Raw genomic sequence first — 23,261 nt, forward strand, 5'->3', positions numbered from 1 at the left:
TCATACAATCTTAGAGTCATATAGCACAGAAACAAACCCTTCTGACCAACCAGTCCATGATGAACATAATCATCCCATCTGCTTGTTCCTGGTCCATATCCCTCCAAACCTTCCCTACTTATCCAAGTACTTTTTAAACTTTGTAATTGTGCCCATATCTCCCAAGTTGATTCCACATGAGCGACCCTGTGTAAAAAATTGCCTCTCACATCTTTTTAAAATCTTTCTCCTCTCATCTTACAAATATGCCCCCTAGTCTCAAAATCCTTGGGAAAAGGCACCTATCTACACTGCTCATGATTTTATAAACCTCCAAAAGGTTACCTCTCTATCTCCTATGCTCCAGTGAAAAAGGTCCCCGCCTATCCAGCCTTTCTTTATAACTCAAATCTTCCCTAGCTGTCAACATCCTGGAACCCTCTCCAGCTTAATAATCTCCTTCTTATAACTGGGCAACCAGAACTAGAAGCAGTTTGAGACATTGGAGGTATTGCTGGTATCCATACACACAGAGGAAGAGGGACACCAGTTCGACTGGGTCATTACATCGATCCTGGGACAGGCTAAACAAAGACACACAGAGGAATTCCTAGAGGCCTGGCATTCAAACAGGAACTCCATTAACAAACATATTGATTTGGACCCCATTTACCAACCTCTCAGTCACAGAACCAGAAATTATATCACCCACTACAACAAACCGAGACACATAAATAGTAAGCGAGACAGAACACTAAGGGACACTAAGGCCAGTTGAGGCAATGTATACAGCCATTTTGCAAAGCTTAGACAACTCATCACAGACCAGTGATTGAACATTCCTATTCTCTTTTATGTTTGTGCGAGAGACTAGAACACAGTTTAAAAATAAGGGGTCCTTCATTTAAAACACAGACGAGAAACATGTAAAAGTGAATAAATCCCTACAACCTGTTCAGGTGTACCTGAGAACTCTATGGGAAGCTAGAGAAGTGATTGCTGGGCCTCTTGCTGAGATATGTGTATCATCAATAGTCACAGCTGAGGTTCTGGAAGCTTGGAGGTTGGCAAATGTGGTGCCACTGTTTAAGAAGGGTGATACAGACAAACCAGGGAACTATAGACCCGTAAACCTGACCTTGGTGGTGGGCAGGTTGTTGGAGGGAATCCTGAGAGTCAGGATGTACATGTATTTGGAAAGGCAAGGACTGATTTGGGATAGTCAATATGGCTTTGTGCATGGGAAATCATGTCTCACAAACTTGATTGAGTTTTTTGAAGAAGTAACAAAGAAGATTGATGAGGGCAGAGCAGTAGATGTGATCTACATGGACTTCAATAAAGTGTTCGAAAAGGGTCCCCATGGGAGACTGATTAGCAAGGTTAGATTTCATGGAATACAGGGAGAACTAGCCATTTGGATACAGAACTAGCTCAAAGGTAGAAGACAGAGGGTGGTGGAGGAGGGTTGTTTTTCAGACTGGAGGCCTGTGACCAGTGGAGTGCCACAAGGATCGGTGCTGGGTTCTCTACTTTTTGTCATTTATATAAATGATTTGGATGCGAGCATAAAAGGTACAGTTAGTAAGTTTGCAGATGACACCAAAATTGGAGGTGTAGTGGACAGGGTTACCTCAGATTATAACAGGGTCTGGACCAGATAGGCCAATGGTCTGCGAAGTGGCAGATGGAGTTTAATTTAGATAAATGAGAGGTGCTGCATTTTGGGAAAAACAAATCTTAGCAGGACTTATACACTTAATGGTAAGGTCCTAGGGAGTGTTGCTGAATAAAGAGACCTTGGAGTGCAGGTTCATAGCTCCTTGAAAGTGGAGTCGCAGGTAGATAGGATTGCGAAGTTGTTTGGTGTGCTTTCCTTTATTGGTCAGAGTATTGAGTACAGGAGTTGGGAGGTCTTATTGCTGGTGTGCAGGACATTGGTTAGGCCACTGTTGGAATATTGCGTGCAATTCTGGTCTCCTTCCTATCTGAAAGATGTTGTGAAACTTGAAAGGATTCAGAACAGATTTATAAGGATGTTGCCAGGGTTGGAGGATCTGAGCTACAGGGAGAGGCTGAACAAACTAGGGCTGTTTTCCCTGGGGCGTCAGAGGCTGAGAAGTGACTTTATAGAGGTTTACAAAATTATGAAGGGCATGGATAAGATAAATAGACAAAGTATTTTCCCTGGGGTCAGGGATTCCAGAACTAGAGGGCATAGGTTTAGGGTGAGAGGGGAAAGATATAAAAGAAACCTAAGGGGCAACATTTTCACACAGAGGATGGTACGTGTATGGAATGAGCTGCCAGAGGATGTGGTGGAGGCTGGTACAATTGCAACATTTAAGAGGCATTTGATGGGTATATGAGTAGGAAGGATTTGGAGGGATATGGGCCAGGTGCTGCCAGGTGGGACAAGATTGGGTTGGGATGTCTGGTCGGCATAGACTGGTTGGACCGAAGGGTCTGTTTCCATGCTGTACATCTCTATGACTCTATAAGGCGATGCAGCAACTGCATATACATGGAAACACAGCTTTCCAGTCAAATCTCTGTGTGTTAACTCACTCAAATTGATGGTAGAATTGACATGTTAGTATGCGATTTTCTTAAAATTGCGTCACTGCTCTGAAAAATCTCCCATTCCAGAGGTATTCCTCATAGAAACCTTACACTGTGGAAATAGGGCATTCAGCCCAATGGGTCCACACCAACTCTCCGAAGAGCATCCTATCCAGATACATTCCTGAAGCAAATTAGAAAACCAGCAACTGATGGTACACTCAGAAAGATCCCTTGTTATGTCACCTGCTGCCTTACTCCCAGCATGGAGGGATATAGGGCCAGCTATGAGGGAGTGAGCTGGGATGGGGAAGAGGTTGGAAAGAGTTGGGGGTTTGGAGGTGGTGAGGTGAGGTGAGGTGGGGTAAAGAGAAGCAGACAGCTGCCAGCAGGGTATCCAGAAGGCTCTGGCACAAGGGGAACCATCATGATAGAGTGGCATTATCACAACCATCTGCATTTACAAAACTGGTCATCTTTGCATCGACAGCACATACAGCTAGCTCAGACCAACCTGGGTTTAAATATTAAACAGCTTCTGCAATCTTCATACTGAAACTACACTTGCAAAAATACAAATCACTGAATAGAGATTAGATTGGGCCAAATTAAAACCCACAAAGACATTAAAAGAGACAATTCACAGGTTTTTTTGACAATGAACTATGGTTTTCTGAAAGCTTTAGTTTCAGTTGTCACTGGTATCTTCTTTGTAAATACTGCTGTAAAAATTGTATGATGTCCTTGAAATTCTCTGTCCCACTGTGAGACCACCCATCTTTGATGGGTCACCTTTTTACATTAAGGTGGGGAGAGAGAAGTTGCTAGTGCCCTCATATTAAACGTCCATATAGAATCCCCAATGTGGATACAGCCATTCAGCCCATTGAGTTTGTACTGACCCTCAAGAGCATCTCACTGAGATCCTCCCAACTCCATACCCTCTCTCCCTTTGTTTCGCATTGCCAAACCACCTAACCCACTCCCCACCCTCTTTCCCTTTGTTTCGCATTGTCAAACCACTTAACAAACAGATGTTTGGACAATGGGTAGTAAAGCATACAGATACAGTGAGAATGTGCAAACCCCGCACAGTCACTCAAGTCACTGATATACGATACAGAAACAGACCCTTTGGTCCAACTTGTGTATGTTGACCAGATATCCGAAATTAATCTAGTCCCATTTTCCAGCATTTTTGGCCCTCCATGTACCCATCCAAATGCCTTTTTGAGGGTGGAATCAAACGTGGGCCCCTGGCACCGTGAGGCAGCAGTGCTAACCATTGAACCATCGTGTCACCTCACATCAGGACATACACAAAGTACATTTATCAGTTATGAACACAGGGGCGGGTCACGTAACTCTGATTTCACTCCACAAATAATGCCAGACCTGCTGATATTTTCCAGCAATTTCAGTTTTTGCGAGTTAACTTTATCACATGACATACTCTCTGCCAGAAGTTCAAAATGAAAATCGGTCGCTTTTGTGAAAATACCACCAATGGTGTTAACCGCCCATCAATAAATCATCCTATTAACAGGGAGCCATGTACACAGATGGAAATAAAATTGCCATGACTATCCTATAACACTTAATCATACTGACACAAAATTAACTATTCTCCTAGTTTCTCAATGGATTGCTTGGCGAAAATTATATTCAGTATCTTAACATTTTAAATCATGCATCTATAAATTTCAACATAATTCATCATAAATCAGTTTATATCATAAAGTGTTCTATTTTATATGCTTAAACTCAATATGCAGACTGGCACATTATGCATATTTTATGCAAAGTTGAGTGTCAGAGACTTTATAAGCCATTCAACAACACAGGAATGTTGCAATCATTTATTTAATTAGTATTATTAATGGCATAATAGAAACTGAGATACAGCTTTAGTAACGTTCAGTGTCATTTCTTCGTTGAGCGTTAGGGTCAGTGACAAGTCAGCAGCAACGTCTCAGCCCTGGAGAACTGCTCAGAATCAGCTTCTTGGTTCCCCTGAGCAAAAAGCAGCAGTAGATAAACCCTGAGATTTCAGAACTCTTGTGAGAAATCATAAGTCTAAGAAATTGTGTGCCTCGTGACAAACTGTGACTGCTGGAACCAGATGTGAATCTTTTCTGTAATATCTTCACATGTTTCCTAAAATAAGTTCCTAATACTCCAGTTCCATTGAGCATTCAAGCAGGCATAGGATTTTTTTTTGGATAGTAGAAGTGTGCACGGATATGGGGAAAAGGTCGGAGATTGGCACTGGATAATAGACACGGACTTGGTAATGGGCACAATGGGCTGAATGGCCACCTCCCAGAACATAATATTTCTGTCATTCTGTTCAAGCTGAACCAGTGTTTTGTATTGCTCATTATAATTTCCTTGCTTTGGGGAGAGATTTTGATGTTAAAAACATGTTAACAAGATATAAAAGCTAGCTCTTTTTGGGAATTAAAGATGCAAGTTGCAAAAATAAAATCAATGGCTGCGTATACAGTGGCTACAAAATACCACAAAATTCATCCAACATGACACCGTTCAACACGGAAGACCTATTATCTCTTCAGCCAAGGGGTTCTAGCTACTTCTAATGTTTCAATGAATTGCATATATGACATGTTGGATTTAATATAGATATTTCAATTTTGTATGAGATATTTATATTATTGTTACACAGTTTACAAGCCATGATCATATGAATACCTATACGTCAATAATTAATATTCGCATTCACAAAAGAAACTTTTATTATAGATTTTAAAAATACAGCACTTAATATACAAAATTAAAAATTAATGTAATCTCTCAACAAAATGTACACAGCAGAAGAAACTGCACAGTAGGGGTGAAAATCCACTTTGAAATGTGGCATGTCTGTCACTTGAATTTTTTCATTGTAGAATATCCATTAACAATGTAGGGGAAGAATGGAGATGCACACCAGATTTAAAATAAAACTAAAGTCAGGAATTTCTTCAAGCAGGCACTGTTCACATTCAGCAACCTGTGGCATTAAGTCACAGAATCAAGGATTCCAGGCATTGTTTACAATGCCAGCCAGATCCTTGCTGGATGAACGAATAGGAGACTGGCGCATGAGCAAGTATAATAACTGTGATGAACGGCCTCCATTACTGCTGGAATTTTTATAATGTACAGTAAACAGCCACCCCATCGGTATTCGTATTGTGTGTTTGTGGAAGCCTGCTATATGATTAAACAACAGAAAAATATAGCTTTCTGTTAAATAAGGAATATCGAGACTCACAACATTGGAAAGGATAGTGGGAGAAACTATGGACATATTCTGAATGTTAAATTAAGAAATAAATCCCACACCGACAACTATTTACAGAAATACAGAAAAACCATCATAGCATTAGTTTGAATTATTCCTCTCTTGAAAGAGGTCGAATGCAGTCTGAATAAAAGCACAATGCTTAATCACTGTTGCTTCCTTCACTGTCAGAGTACGCCCCCAGAAGGCTTAAAGAGGAATTACGGACTGTTGATACTTGCTGTACTTGTGGGCATGACTCTGTTAACATTGCTGAAGGAGGTGACACCACAGAATTCTGATCGTTGCTACCTAGAACATGAAAGTAACAATGTATTACAGATATTTAAGAGTTAACAATTCAATGTATGACTTGTCTGAGTCACTATTCTGGTGCAGAAATTGATTTCTGCCTCACTTGATTTTCATAGTCATACGGCATGGAAACAGGCCCTTCGATCCAACTCATATGCTGACCAGACATCCCAATCTGACCTAGTCCCATTTGCCAACATTTGGCCTATGCCCCTCTCAACCCTTCCTATTCATATACCCATCCAAGTGCCTTTTAAACGTTGTAACTGTACCAGCCTCCACCACCTCCTCCGGCAGCTCACTTCATACACGCACCCTCTATGTGAAAAAGTTACCCCTCAACTCATTTTTAAATCTTTTCCTTCTCACCTGAAACCTAGATCCTCCAGTTTTGGACTTCCCCACCCTAGGAAAAAGATCTTGACTATTCACCCTATCCATGCCCCTCATGATTTTGTAAACCTGTGTAAAGTCACCCTTCAGTTTCCGAAGCTCGAGGGAAAACAATCCTGGCAACATCCTTGTAAAACTTTCCTGCACCTTCTCAAGTTTAAGGGTGAACATTTTTAGATGTCTCCCAGATTGGCACTTCCAGTACAGTCATGGCTAGATTAAGTAGCAGTATTCTCAGTCAACCATTCACAAAGTTATGGAATACAGCCAGCCCATGAGTATTTCACTGTGATATGGACTGAGTGCAACATTCTGAGGGGAGCTACCTTTGAGGTGAGATGGTCATTGTGACCCTGGTAGTCTCTCTGAACAGTCATAAAATGATGTGAATTATATTACATTCTACCCATGCATTATATGAAAATCTTAAAATTGCCTAGGGGGGGGCCTTTGGTGGCTCAGTGGTTAGCACTGCTGCCTCACTGTGCCAGGGACCCAGGTTTGATTCCAGCCTTGGGTGACTGTCTGTGTGGAGTGTGCACATTCTCCCTGTGTCTGCGCTGGTTTCCTCCAGGTGCCTCCGGTTTCCTCCCACAGTCTAAACATTAGCAGGTTACGTGCATTAGTCAGGGGTAAACGTAGGGTAGAGGAATGGGTCTGGGTGGGTTACCTTTTGGAGCGTCCGTGTGGACTTGTTGGGCTGAAGGGCCTGTTTCATACTGTAAGAATTCTAATTCTAATTTCTAAATCATTTTCTCAGTCAACATCACTTAAAAAAAATTAAATGAACATTTTTGTTTGTACAAACCTCATTGTGCACATTTCCCGTCAGTTTCAACCAATATTATTGACTTTGACAGACATTTGTTAAATGCAAAGCACTTTAGTAGGTCCCCAGGATGTAACAAGCAGTATAGAATTGTGAAACCCTTTCAAGTTTTCCTGCCTGCTGCATTTCCACAGATTCTTGGTACCATCTTGTACCTGTCTCCTGTGTCACTGGCTGTTTTATCATGAGGACGTCACATCTCAAAACTGTCCTCGTCCCCACATTTGCACAAGTTCCCTTTACAGCAAGAGTTCACCATCATGAACAGACCCTTCTACTCATACACAGGACCAACATTACTGTGGGCAAGATCACTGATGCCACTTGATGTTGTGATCACACAGCACCGCAGAGCCTAAGGATCAACACTGGAAGCTGTGTTCAACTCTTCCATTGCCCACATTTATCCAGGCTTTATTTCTGAAGTGGAAACAGATTTACAAATTTTGACCACTGATTAAGACTTGTATTTTAGACAGCATCTTTCTCACTTTTAAGGCATCCCACTAAATACTTTAGAAGTGTAGTTACTGCTGTAATGTATGAAACGTTTCAGCTCCACACAGAGAATAGCAGACCTGTATGAGAAGGGCAGTATTGACAGGAGATAAAAATCAGCAGGACAGAGCCCCCTCAAAACAGTCCTACAAGTGGGTGTTTGGCAGGTATTTCTTCCATCTCACGAGTGTGGTGCCGGAAAAGCACAGCAGGTCAGGCAGCATCCGAGGAGCAGGAGAGTCAACGTTTCGGGCATAAGCCCTTCATAAGGAATGAGGCTTGTGGATCAGGGCTGAGAGATAAATGGGGAGTGGTGGAGGGTAACTAAAAAACCAATAGGTGGATAAAGGTGAGGGAGAAGGTGATAGATCAGAGGGCAGAGTGATGGACAGGTCTGGAGGGGTGGTGCTGAGCAGGAGGCTGGGGATTGGGATAATGTTGGGGGAGGGAAAATGAGGAAATTGTGGAAATCCACAATTATCCCATGTGGTTACAGGGTTCCAAGGCGGAATATGAAGTGGTGGTAATGGTTTGGTGGTGGAGGCGGCCCAGGACCTGCATGTCCTTGATGGAGTGGGAGGGGGAGTTGAAGTGCTCAGCCACGGGATGGTGGAGTTGGTGGGTGCAGGTGTCCCAGAGATGTTCTCTGAAATGATCCGCAAGAAGGTGTCCTGTCTCCCCGATGTAGAGGAGACCACACCGGTGCTCCTGATGAAGGGCTTATGCTCGAAACGTCGAATTCCTTATTCCTGAGATGCTGCCTGGCCTGCTGTGCTTTGACCAGCAACACATTTTCAGCTGTGATCTCCAGCATCTGCAGACCTCATTTTTTACTCAATGGATGCAGTAGATAACATTGGTAGAGGTAGAGGTAAATTTCTGATGGATATGGAAGGATCCCTTGGGGTCTTGGCCTCTTCAATGTCTCTCAATTGGTTTAAATCAGGAAAGTTTATTGAAGCTGAAGTATACAGTTAAGAAATTCACTTTTTAAAAAATTACCACACAAATTAATTCATTAAACAGAGAACACTGGGCAGGCAACATGTTCCAACTGGCGTATGAGGGAGTGAGTGGATGTCAGTGTGACTCATATTGACCGCATCTACAGCAAGTGCAGGCTGCCCAAAGAATTCTGGCTCCAAGTTGATGAACAGAGTCGGAGTCGGAGTAGGAGCTGTGGGCACTGCAATACATCAAAGAGATGGGCAGGTACTTCGACTCTGCTTCAGGAGACAGTCATACCCTTCAGATTAATTACATCAAATATGGTCTTTGATCACGGACACGAGGATGTGATTGTGCATGAGGCAGGTGTGCAATCTGGAATTTAGCCTGGTGAAGGCAGTGCCCTTATCTAATAGGTACAAGGTTTTTTTTCTCTTAGTGTGGATGAGGCCATAGACCGCAGAGAGGATGAGCAAAGTGACCACAGCAATGTGTTCCAGAGCGCCATTCATTTGAGGAGAGTCAAGGGAAATGTAGTAGTCATATGGAGTAACATGTTCAGGGAAGAGACAATGTTCTTTGCAATGAAGGCAGGGAGTCCTAAAGATTGTGTTGCCTACCTGGTGACAAGATTCAGGACATCTCTCTGGGCTTGAGGGGTAGGATCCATGCAGGTATCAATAGCGTAGGTAAAGTAGGACAGAGGTCCTGCTGAGGGATAAAGAGCAGCTCAGGGGCTAAACTGAAAAGTGGAAGCACAAAGGTAATAATCTTGGGACTACCATCTGAGTCATGTGCAAATTGACGCAAAGTAATTAAAATTAGGAATATAAAAGCGCAGCTCAAAGGTTGGTGTGGGAGTAATAAGTTCTGATTCATGAGGCATTGTCAGGTCAGTTGGCTTCATCTGAGCCATGCTGAGCCCAGTGTCCTGGCGAATAATACAACTAGAACTGTAGATAGAGAATTAACCTAATTAGTCAGAGGAGGTGGAGAGAAAGAGGGAGGATTCAACTGAAGAGAAGTTTGAAAAATCGAAAAGAAACAGGTGGGCCAAGGTAATGATGTTGACTATCGGATAAATCAAGGCACGAGCACCTGAGAAAACTTTGCTTTTTACCGAGACTTTCTACAGGTCATCTGTATCACACCAAAGAGGGGCTATGAGGCTCAGATGAGTCATAAAGTCATAGAGATGTACAGCATGTATCCGCATTGGTCCTATCCATCCATGCCAGCCAGATATCCCATCCTAATCTAGTTCCACCTGCCAGCACCTGGCCCAAAGCCCTCCAAACCCTTCCTATTCATATACCCATGCAGATGCCTTTTAAATGTTGCAATTGTACCAGCCTCCACCACTTCCTCTGGCAGTTCATTCCATACACGCACTACCTTCTGTGTGAAAAAGTTGCCCCGTTATATCTTTCCCCTCTCATCCTAAACCTATGCCCTCTAGTTCTGGACTCATCCGACCACAGGAAAAAGACTGTCTATTTATCCTATCCATGTCCCTCATAATTTTGTAAACCTCTATAAGGTCACCCCTCAGCCTCCAATGCTCCAGGGAAAACAGCTCCAGCCTATTCAGCCTCTCCCTATAGTTCAAATCCTCCAACCTTGGCAACATCCTTGTAAATCCTTTCTGAATTCTTTCAAGTTTCACAACATCTTTCCCATAGGAAGGAGACCAGAATTGCACACAATTGCCAACAGTGGCCTAACCAATGTCCTGCACAGCCGCAACATGACCTCCCAACTCCCCTACTCAATACTCTGACCAATAAAGAAAAGCATACTAAACACCTTCTTCGCAATCCTACCTACCTGAGACTCCACTTTCATGGAGCTATGAATCTGCACTCCGAGGTCTCTTTGTTCAGCAACATTCCCAGGACCTTGCCATTATGTCCTGCTAAGATTTGCTTTCCCAAAATGCATTGATGTTCCATCCCAAGAACAGCAAACCTGACAGTTCTGACTGCTCTGACGATGCATCACTAGGGAGTTAGTTCAGATTTGCATTCAAGAGCGGTTTCCGCTGACTTTGAGCGAATATTACAAACTGAGGATCCCAGGCTGATCAGACGTCAGAGGCATGAAGATAGTCATGATTGTGCATCATAGAAGATTAGAGACATTTTTGGGCATTCAAAGCAAAGGAGGGCTATTGATAGGAACATTCACTGGAGAGCCGCAGAGTGCCTGGATAAGTAAATGAACTGCAAGAGTTTGACACATACTCAATTCTGTTTAAAATGAGATCAAACAAAAACTAGCCGATTCGCAAATATAATAAAACCGAAAATCTCAATATTTTGCACGGAGTTCTCACCATTGCTTGTTGGGGAGTCTTTCTGGGAAGTATCTCCTCCCCTCAGGCTGGCTGAATCCGCTTGTTTGGTCTGTGGCTTCTTCACCACCAAGCCAGAAAGATGAAGATTTCCACTGAACTTTCCCACACTCCTCTCCCAACTCTCGGCCTTCAGTTTTTTACTCTGATGATCAGTATTCTGTTGTAAAGCAAAATAAAACTAAAACCACAAATCCAAGATGCTGCCTAACCTGCTGTGCTTTAACCAGCAACACATTTTCAACTCCTGCAAATAGTGTATGGACTTTACAGACATTGAGTCTAGCGTGGATACCATAGGCAACTCCTCGACTCTGCTACAAAACAGGAATTGTTGGTGAAACTCAGCAAGTCTGGGAGCATCTATGGAGAGCAAGCAAGACCAAATTTTAAGGTCCAGTTAATGTTCGTCAAAGCTGCTCTATTCTGCTACTTCTTTGATCCATCAATCACAGTGTTACAGGATTATCAGTCAATTCATTTCCTCTCACCTCCTCCAAATTTCTTACATTCTTTCTTAAAAAGGCTCTTTTACATGGGTACAGACAGTTTACTGAACAAAATTAATATACTGTGTGTGATGGAAATCAGAAACAAAAATCACAAAAGTGGGAAACAGTCAGCAAGTCAAGGAGCATTAGAGGAGAGTTAACATTTCAGGCCGATATCCTTTTCCTCAGAATGGAAACTGGCCTCGCAAGGTTCCACAAATAGCAGCACACTAATGATCAAATCAATTTAGTGATGTTCCTCGAAAGGCAAATACTCAGCCAAGACAAAGGTTCACCATGAGGACATTCCCTGAAACATTAACTCTCCTACTCTCTGCACTATACTAACTGACTAACTGAGTGTTTTATGTTTTATTTTGCAGCATTGCTTGTCACCATGCTTCACATATGCACTCTAATATTAAGAGTATCGGCAAGCTAATTTAACACAACTACGTATCTGTTGCTCTATCTCTCATTGGCTATTGGGAAGCTTATAGTATAACCCCATCATAGTGTTGCACTTTGCTTATTCCTGAGTTCTACTCATATGGTCTCACTGTATAAACCCACCATCATGATTAGGCCCCTCCATTTGTACACAGTTCCAACAGCATTGTGGGCATCAATGATGCCACTTAATGCTGAGATGCACTATGGTGTACAACCACAGTGGAGCTGTGACATTCTCTTAAATCAGTAATTAAATTTCCCCATCCCTTCTATATCACGCCTGATACATCTAAACCCTGGAACATTGAGAGGTCAGTCCTTCCCTTCTCTTAACCATATTTGTCTTGTGGCTACAACACTGCTGTTCCATGTACTAATCCAGGCTCTAAACTCATTTGCCTTACCTGTTACTGCTTGCATTAAATACACTTCAGTGCCAGTAATGCTGTGTTCATTAACCTGACCCTGTTCTCACTATGAGACTTACTTGACTTAATAGTGACCTTCTCCTCAATCGCTTCGCATGCCAACTTACTGCTTCAGTTCTCCCCACCTGCCAGACTACTTTAAACCCCCGAAGTGGCACTAGCAAACCTCCTTAATGGGATATTGGTGCCCCCTCCATTTTAGACACAAACTAAAGACCACAATGTCGCAGAGGATCAGGCCATACGTGAAAAGACTGGAGGGATGAAGAGTTTATCCTTAAAACTGGCGAATGATAGGACCTCAGAAGTCAGTTAGAAATGGTATGAGACACTAAATACATTTAATATCAAGCTGTAAACAAGAGGAGACAAATTGGGAACTGAGGAATTTAGAATTGATATCTAAAAGTTATTTGCTCACAAAAATACACTACAGATGAAAGGATTCTGAACAGAGTACTAGGGAAGGAGGTGGGGAGTGCTGGGGAAGGAAGTGGGGGGTGCTGGGGGGGAGGAAGTGGGGGGTGCTGGGGGGGAGGAAGTGGGGGGTGCTGGAGATTTTCCTAGACGTCCCAAGCCAAAATGGGTTGAATGGCCTGTGACAATGCATGAAATGCGTTTCTTAGCTTTTAAGCACTTGAAAAGGAATCCAAATCATACCTCATTGAGAATATCCGTGGGCCTCTGAGGGACCTGCGAATTCAGTTTACAAGGTTTAGGGAGTTCCTCATCAGAGTCCGAATCATCTAGAATTCTCTTCACCTGGGCACTTTCCAGCATGGACCTTTCAGGATAGAAAGAGGCAAGATAAACCAACACAGAGAACTGATTCCTGACGTGTAACTCTCTACAGGAAAACAAAGTGATGCTTGATTGGGAAAAGATAAAGAGAATCGGAAGGAGAAGGGAAAGAGTTAGTGTTCAGGAAACAAAACTTTGACTGGATTCCAAACTTCAAGAAACCAGTGTCAAAGTAGCAGTGTAATTAAGGAGAGGACTCTCAAACTGATTCAAAATATTGTGCAGTTGTTAATATTCAACTTCACTCCAATGTTGGTCAACGGACAAGTGAAAACAGGGACACACTGTGTCTGCAGCGTTTTAGTTCTATTCAAACTTACTGGTCGGAGTGCAAAAATGAAATATAGACTGGAATGTGAACTCACACAAACCAGCATCTGGTGCTCAGCGAGTTGTGTGGATATTTCTAATAAAAATTCCCAGATTTTCTAAATTAATAACCTCTACAAGAGGACCATGTGTTTTATTTTGAGGTAACAGAAAAAAAAGGTAAGAGAAGAAATAATGATTGTAACCCATTACTCTTCTCTACCTCACACTGAGGCATCACTGCATCCCTGTACTTTGTGGAAACAATCACATCCAGACAGTGATCAGGCTATTCCACTGTGAAGGGCATCACAGTTGAGCCCAGTCTCACTACTCGTCTTAATTTTTAAAAAAATATTCTGGATTGCGATTAAAATGGGCACTTTGATTCATTCCCCCAGAATCTCCAGTTCAACCCGAGGGCACTGACCCTACATGGGATCCTCCTTATAACACTCTGGCTGTGATCAACTAATTCAGCAGAAAGCTTTCCTCTGCATCCATTCTGCTTTTTGATGTCTTAATACTGATGACCATCATTACAATTCTGAAGTTGGAGAGTCAGGCCTACTTCATTTCTCGCTCATCTTCCTCCTCCTGCTGTCGTTTCAGGTCTTTCTCATATTTCTGATACTCCAGTAACATGCTCTCAAAGTCAACATTGGCCTGTCGCTGGTTCAACTCCTTCAGCTCCTGCAGGTTTTCCAAGACCTCCATTTCCATTTTGGAATCTTTAGTCCTGTTCTCTAAAACCTTTAAAAAAGGATGAACATGGAAGACCATGAGTGCTGAAATCACTGGGCCATATCAGCCATTCACCTTCGCGCGAGTGAATTTCTGATCAGCACACCCTCATACTGAAATCCCCACACCTCTGCCATTTTCATATTTTTTCAACTCTGGTTTTATTGTTAATGATAAAAACATTGTTTCAAAATGTACTAGTAAATATGACATTGAATATTTACAATATATTCTGCTAGGAAAGACTTTGACAAAGCGGATTTATTAAGGTTTCAAAATGTCACTGCCACCTCATTCCCACAAGAGGGAGAAAGGAACATAACGATATAGGAATGAGGTTAGATGAAGGGGGCAAGAGGCCAGAGTGCAGCATACACTCTGGAATGGGTCTGTCAGGACACTGCAAATAGTTAGGAATACCTTCATCGGGTTGTTCAGCTCTTCATCCTCCCGTTCTTTCTGCATTTGCTTCTCCTGCTCCTCCAGCAGCTTCTCTGCTTGGAAGTTTCGTGTCGCTCCATGCTCCATCACGTAGTCTGTGTTCTCAGGGTCAGTCTAAAAGGTCAGACACACACCAGCAATCAAGACACGGCCACATGTCAAGCCAACTTCATTCCCTTGGTTCAAGCAGAAAGCAAGTCCAGCAAAGAGCTTCGGTTTTAAGAATCCTTTCCTTTCAGTATTAAGTGATAATGAGTGCACATAAATATTAAATGGTAAAATACAATAGTGATTGTAGGCTTGAACCCTGGGCTCTGCAGACGTAGCTTACTGCAGTTAAATGTTCTTAAAAATAGTCTCTGCACCTTGGCTTTAACACTCTCTACAATTAAATAATGACATTTACCATCAAGATTTACAACAGTAGACTGGGATAGAAATTCTCAAGTGTTAGGAATGACTAGCCAAGACTGAGTTTTATTGTTATTGCTAGTTATATTCTGGCCATTTCAAGTGTCAACCATATTGGAGTGGGATGGGAGTCATACACAGGACAGACTGAGTAATGACGTCTTTTCCTAAACGGTGTTAGTCAGGCAGCTGAGCTTTTAAGTGTATGGTCACTTTTACTTTTTAGTTCTTAAAACAAAACAGAATTGAAGTTTTCAAAATACCAATGTAGGATTTTGGACTCTCATTCTCTGGATTCATCCAAGACTTTCAATTACCAATGCAGCAACAGAACTACTGCACTACCATTGAGTCCCCTTGCCGATATTCTTGCTTAATTTAACTACTTGAAAATTCAATTTTCTTCAGCACCAGTTTGCTAGGTTAATGATGCTGCTGAATTAAAGCAATCTGAATCAGCGCAGGACAATGATTACAATTAACAGGGGAGTGCAAACCCATACTGTAGGATCCACCAACTCCTGGACAGACAGCTCAAATTGGGAGAACATTTCTTCCAGCTCTCCTTTTCTATGGACTTAGGGAAAGAACTTTTGTTTATCTTTCAGCTCCTAGGCAAAAGACTGCTGGGCTGAAGGATTTCATCTAAACCCACATGCTCCCTGCAGCTTGCACTGCCAAAACTTTGGACAAGCTTCATGTAACTCAAGTTTAATTCAGATCCATCCTGCCTTAGCACCACAGATACCTCCCCCACCCCAATCACCACAAATGGTCAACATTCACATGGAACTTTGAAACATGTCAAACGTGACACCAACATATCCAGCAAGTGAATACGTAAGTTTGGCAGTGCAACCTTTTCAGTGGAGTTTTCCTCTAGCCCCTATCATACCATACATCACTGCATTCTGACTGAGCTCAGATTCAAGTTTGTCTATCCCATGACACTTAGTGTCATGAAGGCAGTAACACCAAACAGTAGGCTGAGAACAATAACATGCCATGATTCCCTCTGTGATCATGTACATTTGAAATCACTACAAAGCTCTAGTTTCAAAAACAGAATTTTCTGTGAAACCAATTATGTTCACTTACCTTCAGTATCAACTAATGAACCAACAGCTGGATACAGTGTCCAAACTGATATAATTAGAACTTAATAACTGATCGTTTCTGGCTGTAAAGAAGAACATTTCCTTCACTGTTGGTGGTGAGAAAGGCACTCCCTGTAAAAAATCCTTCCTACATGCCCAGAGTATGACACCCTCCATATGTTGGCCTTGAGGTGACTGGTGAAGATGGGGTAGTTGTCACATCCTGTGGGATACACCCTTGTATAGCAGGTAAGGAGAAAGGTACAGCAATTTTATTGAGGTCCATGCTGAATCCATGAAACAGGCCTTTGTGCTGTACAGGTACAGGACTACCTGTTGAGGGATGGAGTAATGCTTAGCGCAGTTGCCATAGAGATGGAATGGGGAAATGTCACTGTTTAAAATCTTTCAGCCAGAGTGTACTAGGTAGCTGGAACCTCTGTAGAATGCCTTGAATGCACAGAGGAATCTCGATTATATGAAAGAGATGGGCGGGCACTATTTTGTTCAGATAATCGATTATTCGGTTAATTGATTCAATGATCTCCTCTGGGGCTCAGAGGTTTCTGAAGTTTCCTTTATCCTTTCTCTGTCTCAGGGTTTGTTACAGAGTAGACATACACTTGTGTGAAAGGGATGTGCAGGATTGCTGAAGCCTTCCCCACCCCTCCCTGTCCCCCAATCAGTTCAATGGGATTTACACAGCGAGCACTTGCTAAGTCCACTCTCCATTCAGGAGGCTAGGCAGCAGCAGCAGCACCGTGCATGAGCTCCCGCCACCCTGTCCACAACCACCTCGCCCCTGCCAAACCCCATCCAACACCATCCGCTGCCCAACCCCACCATCCCTCCCACTCGTCTGCCCCCCAACCCCATCCAACACTAGCCCCCGCCAGCAGCATCACTGTAACTCCTGTGTTACAGTTCTTGCAAGGTATTTTGTAAATGACATTAGCTTTGCTTGTTGCAAAATACCTTGCAAGGACTGTAACAAACACTACATTAGACAAATGGGCAGAAAACTAGCCACTAGGATACATGAACACCAACTAGCCACAAAAAGACATGGCCCACTCTCACTTGTATTCTTACACACGGACGAGGAAGGACACCACTTTGACTGGGACAACATATCCATCATAGAACAAGCCAAACAGAGACACGCACAAGAATTCCTAGAAGCATGGCATTCCAACCGGAATTTTATCAACAAATACATTGATTTGGACCCAATTTACCACCCCTAAGAAAAAAACAGGAAATGACATCACCACAGGAAATGCCATCACCAACCCAAGGAATAAATATCACCGAAGTAAGGCATCTTAAGGTATGTGTCCATGAATACATACACAGAGGGAATCAATGTCATCAGGACAAGGAGTGCAAGATGATAGACAGGGTGGGACTGACAATATGCTGCAAAATTTACTGTAATCCTGGAGAAAAATTACATTCCTTGGTTGAAGTAATGCAGTGCAAATACCACTTGTCGGACAGAACTGCACACGAATGAATCGATAAGATATGGACATATTTACTTTAAATGTGATTTCTGCCAGACACCTGGTACACTTGATGTAGAAGCGGAAAATGGGCAGACCCAGATAGACTTCATTCTGTACAGTTTCCTTTCGTGCGTTGAACTTCTTCCCTTTGTATATGTACTCTCCACATGTCTTACATCTAACACAAGAGAAGAATACATGAAAATGTCAAACAAGACTCTCTTGTTTACACAGTCAGTCCTATGCATCACAACAAGTCAAAACAGGGTCAGTTGGGGACACAGAAGCTGGAAAATGTCTCTCCTAACCATGTAGGTCATCAATCAGTCACAATCTATGTTACAGGGTACCTAATGCCTCCACAAGGTGACCTTTTCTGTCTTAAAAGAATACAGTGAATCAACAGTGAATCAACAGTGCAGCACGGTGGCTCAGTGGTTAGCATTGCTGCCTCACAGCACCAGGGACCTGGGTTCGATTCCACCCTTGTGCGATTGTCCATGTCAGGTTTGCACATTCTCCTCACGTCTGCATGGGTTTCCTCCCACAGTTCAAGCAGGTTAAGTGGATTGGCCATGCTAAATTGCCCACTGTGTCCAGGGACGTACAGGCTCGGTGGGTTAGCCATGGGAGTTGCAAGGACAGGGTGCATCTGGGTAGGATGCTCTTCGGAGGGTTCATGTGAACTCAATGGTCGAGTGGCCTGCTTCCACACTGTGGAGATTCTATAACAGTCACTACACAAGCTGACAACTTCTTCCCCACTTCTGCTATTCTCTGACAGAAAGAATAACATCAAACTTGATTCTGTCCTTACATAACTTGTAAACATGATCGCTGGTGCTTCCGAACAAATTTCTGTTGAAATAACTGGTTGACATCTGCCCAATTTTATTATTTCATTATTTTATAGATCTGCTCAAATCATCCCAGTCTTTCCTCTTTAATTACATCCTTTTTTGTGAATAGTAATTTTCTTGCATTTTATGGAAGAAACAATTAGCAAAATATTCTTAATGCTTTAGATCCTTAACAGAATGCGTCTCAGTGCACAGCTTTCATCTCCAAGTGACCTTATTGAGAGGTTTCAGTAAGTGACATCATGCTGAGAACCACATCTGGAGTTAGGCCTGAACACATCAAAGATGTGGTCTGTTCAGAGTACAACGTAAAGGCCTTGCTTGGCTGGAAAAAATCAACTGTAAAAAGTATTTTTTGATCAATTAATTGCTAACGTGGGATTCCTATTCTAAAAAGCTCAGGCCCATAATTGGGAAAAACAGGCAAAATTAGAAGTTACATGGCTAAATACAACAGAACAGGAATAGATTAGATTAGATTCAATGTGGAAACAGGCCCTTCGGCCCAACAAGTTCACACCGACCCTGTGAAGAGTAACCCATCCAGACCCAATGCCTCTGACTAATGCACCGAGCACTATGGTTAATTTAGCATGGCCAATTTACCTAACCTGTGCATCTTTGTGACTGAGAGAGGAAATCGGAGCACACGGAGGAAACTCATGCAGAAACAGGGAGAATGTGCAAACTCCACACAGACAGTCACCCGAGGCTGGAATCGAAACTAGGTCCCTGGCACTGTGAGGCAGCAGTGCTAACCACTGAGCTACCATGTCACCTCATGACCTGTCCCACCTGCCAATCTTCCTTCCCACCTATCCGCTCCACCCTCCTCTCCCACCTATCACCTTTACCCCTATCTCCATTCACCTATTGCACTTTCAGCTATCTTCTCCTTAGCCCCACCTCCCTCCCATTTATCTCTCTACTGCCGAGGCTCCCAGCCTCATTCCTGATGAAGGGCTCCGATCTGAAACGTCAATTTTCCTACTCCTCGGATGCTGCCTGACCTACTGTGCTTTTCCAGCAACACACTTTCAACTCTGATCTCCAGCAGCTGAAGACCTCACTACCGCCCGGTTAGAGCAGAGGCAAGTGCTATTGTCAATCAAAATAACACAGGAATAGCACAATCTTGTTGGTGGGTTTTTGTATTAACTCTGAAGGACACATTATGCACTGTGAAGGTTGAGACTGGGCATGACCACCACTAATGGAACTACTTTACATAGGAAAGCACTTATAGCCACCTACTGGCTCATCAAAAACTGCTGAAAAATGCCCAGTCGAGAGAAAATGGTTAGTTGATAGCAAGCTCAGCTTGAAAAGCTTCTTCATTGCAGAAAGAAAGAAAGGCTAAGGAACATGAAGAGTTCCAGAGCTTTGAAATATAAGATAAAAGCATTTACATTACCACCTTGTCACAGCTCTCTGAAACCTCTCAAAGCACTGCATTACTTTGAACCACAGTAACTGTTGTGTCACAAAAAGAATGATAACAACAAAAAAGCACTGGGTCACAGAGTTCAGAATTTGAAAGCAAGTAAATGGCTAAAGACTTTCCCTAGAAGGACAGAGAATTAAAATTGAGTGAATGTGTTTTTTATCCTTAAGAGAATAGCTGTAGAAGAAGTTGCCACCTTGTGTAATCAATGCTGATTCACCATTCTTGTAGGTTTGTTGCGCAGGACACGATCATTTTGTGCAGGATTTAAGAATCCAGGTAACATAAATTGTGATTAACACAATGACCCACAAGAGTGGAAACATATCTTCCAGTACCCAGTTACTCAATGATGCCAAGACACTGTGATAGAATCTGGGACACATGACGTGCAAGCTACTGGAGAAATCATGTCAGGTAATTGGGTGTGAATGCAAACACTTCAGTTTCCTTTATTAAATTAAATTTACATCATTAAACAATGTAAGCAAACATTTTTTAGGGTGTACAAAATTAATTGTAATAGCAGGTAAAATGTTGATGAACAGCTCTTGCCTACCTCATGTTGAAAGGAGCCATTAATCGGACCACATACTGTCGATCTTTGGGAAGTTTGAGTTTTGGGATCTTTGACGGATCAAAGTCCGGTGGGTAGTATTTCTGGTGGAAAGAAATGAAACACACTCGTCAGGATACTTTTCGGAATCAAATAGTTTCTGGGTTGTTTGTGTGCTGAACAAAGTGACAGATGTTGGAATTCAGTGAGGTATTCAAGCATTTGGTTTACTTGTGAACTGAGTCCCTCCACTGTCCAAACTTCAGAATAGCACACAGCAGTACTATAATTTTATCATTTTAACCCTTTAGCCTGACTGTTGATTCTACCACTTAGTACAAAATTAACTGTAATTTCATGCATTCAGTCAATAGGTTAGGAATTGGTCTGGTACTGCCTGGACTCATTTCACATAGAACTCTTGCAACCAGTAAACAAGAAGAATAATGAAATTGGTTCAAAATCAATTCAGTAAAATCCGACCAGAACACAGGCCTGTGTTATCATGAGCACAAACAGATCTTGCCGATAATATGAAAGACTTTCCTGGGGCATGGGATGAGACAAGCAAGTCAAAAGGTCACAGTTGTGATCACCACACTGGACTGTGTTGTCAACTGGGCATGCAACGTAGTGCTTCAGTGACCTTTACTGGAAATACAGGCATGGGAGTCAAAAATACTGCCCCTTACCACACTAGGTTAGAACTTCATTGGTTTCTACAGACGTAAAGGGACATCCATTTATAATTAGGAATAGCAGTAGGCCATTCAGTCTATCAAGCCTGCTCTGACATTCTCTTCCTGTTAGTTGTTTAATTTTCTGATCGGATTAGTTGGCCATGGAATCACTTATCCCTGTATATTGTTTCTGCTGTTTGTAAGGCGAGAAGTCCTGTATAATTTCACCAGGTTAATGGTTTGTTTTTGCGATGTCTGGACTCTTCAATAAACCAGGGTTGGTCCCCTGACCTGATGGTCATGGTACAATGAGAAATATGCTGAGCAATGAGACTATGGTTGAATACCATTGCTGGTGGTATACAGTGTCTCGAGATTTGAGTTGCTGGATCTACTTGAAATTTATTTTATTCAGCAGAGTGAGCCGCATGACAGAAGGATTGTGTCTTATCATTTGACAGCATTGACTGCACTAAAAGAACAAACAAATATAAAGGAACTCAAATCCCATTAGAAAATATAAGTACAATTTCTGCTAATAGAAAAAGAATCATATTTAGAATATCTAACATGCTCAATAAAGCACTATTGAAAGTGTTGCCAATTTTGTTACTTATGCAAATAAATTGCACCAACACAAATAAATAAGACAAATGGACATTTATTCTGTATATAAGTAACAATTCACAGAATAAGGGAGTGCTGGAAAAAAGAATGATTAATTTCTTCTCAAAATACTGGGGGGGTTTAAAGGACTACAGCTGTAAAGCTAACCCAGTCATTTTCTGTCACCGAGTGCCCTCACTCCCAGCTACCAACTCATTCACTTTCCCCTCCTTCGTTCCCCACTCCCTCCCCCCTTCCTTCCCTCACCACTCCCTCCTCCTCCTCCTCTCCCCACTCCCTCCCTACCTTCCTCCCCACTCCCTCCGTACTTCCCTCCCTCCCACCTTCTCTCCCCCTCCCTCCCACCTCCTCCTCCTCTCCCCACTCCCTCCCTCCTTCCCTCCCCACTTCCTACTTCCCTCCTTCCTCCCTCATTCCTCCCCCCCTTCATCCCCTCCCTCCCTTCCTTTCTCCCCCTTCCCTTCGTTCCCCTCCATCCTTCCTCCCCTCTCCTGCCCTCCTTCCCCCTCCCTCCTCCCCTCTCTCCCTCCCTCCTGCCCCCTACCCCCTCCCCATTCCCTCCCTCCTCCCCTCACTCCCTCCCTCCTGCCCCTTCCCCCCCCTCCCCTCCCCACTCCCTCCCTCCTCCCCTCACTCCCTCCCTCCTGCCCCTTCCCCCTCCCCTCCCCACTCCCTCCCCTCCTCCCCTCTCTCCCTCCATCCTTCCCCTCTCCCTCCCCACTCCTCCCCTCCCTCCTCCCCTCCCCACTCCCTCCCTCCTCCTTCCTTCCCTTCCTCCCTCCTTCCCTCCCCACTTATTCCCTCCCCACTCCCTCCCTCCCTCCTTCCCTACCTCCCTCCCCACTCCCTCCCTCCTCACTCCCTCCCTCCTCCCTTCCTCCTCTCCCCACTCCCTCCCTCCCTCCTTCCCTACCTCCCTCCTCACTCCCTCCCTCCTCCCTTCCTCCTCTCCCCACTCCCTCCCTCCCTCATTCCCACCTTCCTCCTTCCCCTCCCTCCCTCCTCCTTCCTTCCCTTCCTCCCTCCCTCAAACCCCCACCCCTTCCCTCAAACCCCCCACCCTCACTCCCCTCCCTCAAACCCCCCATCCCCACACTCACCCTCTCCCCTCCCTCATCCCCCTCCACCCCCACCCTCATCCCCCTCCCTCACCCCACCCCCCCCCCTCACCCTCATCCCCCTCCCTCACCCTCACCCCCTCCTTCAACCCCCACCCCCCCTCACCCCCCTCCCTCACCCTCACCCCCC

General features: G+C 43.5%; 1 protein-coding gene across 1 annotated transcript in view; it reads right to left on the reverse strand.

Moving 5' to 3' along the window:
- Nucleotides 1–5,321: 5,321 nt before the first annotated feature.
- The window catches only part of yju2 (YJU2 splicing factor homolog), an 18,941-nt gene continuing 1,001 nt past the window's right edge, over nucleotides 5,322–23,261 (reverse strand). Inside the window, exons 2-8 of the mRNA XM_060846226.1 lie at nucleotides 20,710–20,810; nucleotides 17,880–18,024; nucleotides 14,810–14,944; nucleotides 14,217–14,398; nucleotides 13,196–13,319; nucleotides 11,146–11,323; nucleotides 5,322–6,139 (exon numbers count right to left, since the gene is read on the reverse strand). Coding sequence (XP_060702209.1) covers nucleotides 5,991–6,139; nucleotides 11,146–11,323; nucleotides 13,196–13,319; nucleotides 14,217–14,398; nucleotides 14,810–14,944; nucleotides 17,880–18,024; nucleotides 20,710–20,810 — 1,014 coding nt within the window. The 3' untranslated portion in view covers nucleotides 5,322–5,990. The remainder of the gene's footprint in view (nucleotides 6,140–11,145; nucleotides 11,324–13,195; nucleotides 13,320–14,216; nucleotides 14,399–14,809; nucleotides 14,945–17,879; nucleotides 18,025–20,709; nucleotides 20,811–23,261) is intronic.

The sequence above is a fragment of the Hemiscyllium ocellatum genome, chromosome 28, assembly GCF_020745735.1.
Source record: "Hemiscyllium ocellatum isolate sHemOce1 chromosome 28, sHemOce1.pat.X.cur, whole genome shotgun sequence".
Lineage (NCBI taxonomy): Eukaryota > Metazoa > Chordata > Chondrichthyes > Orectolobiformes > Hemiscylliidae > Hemiscyllium > Hemiscyllium ocellatum.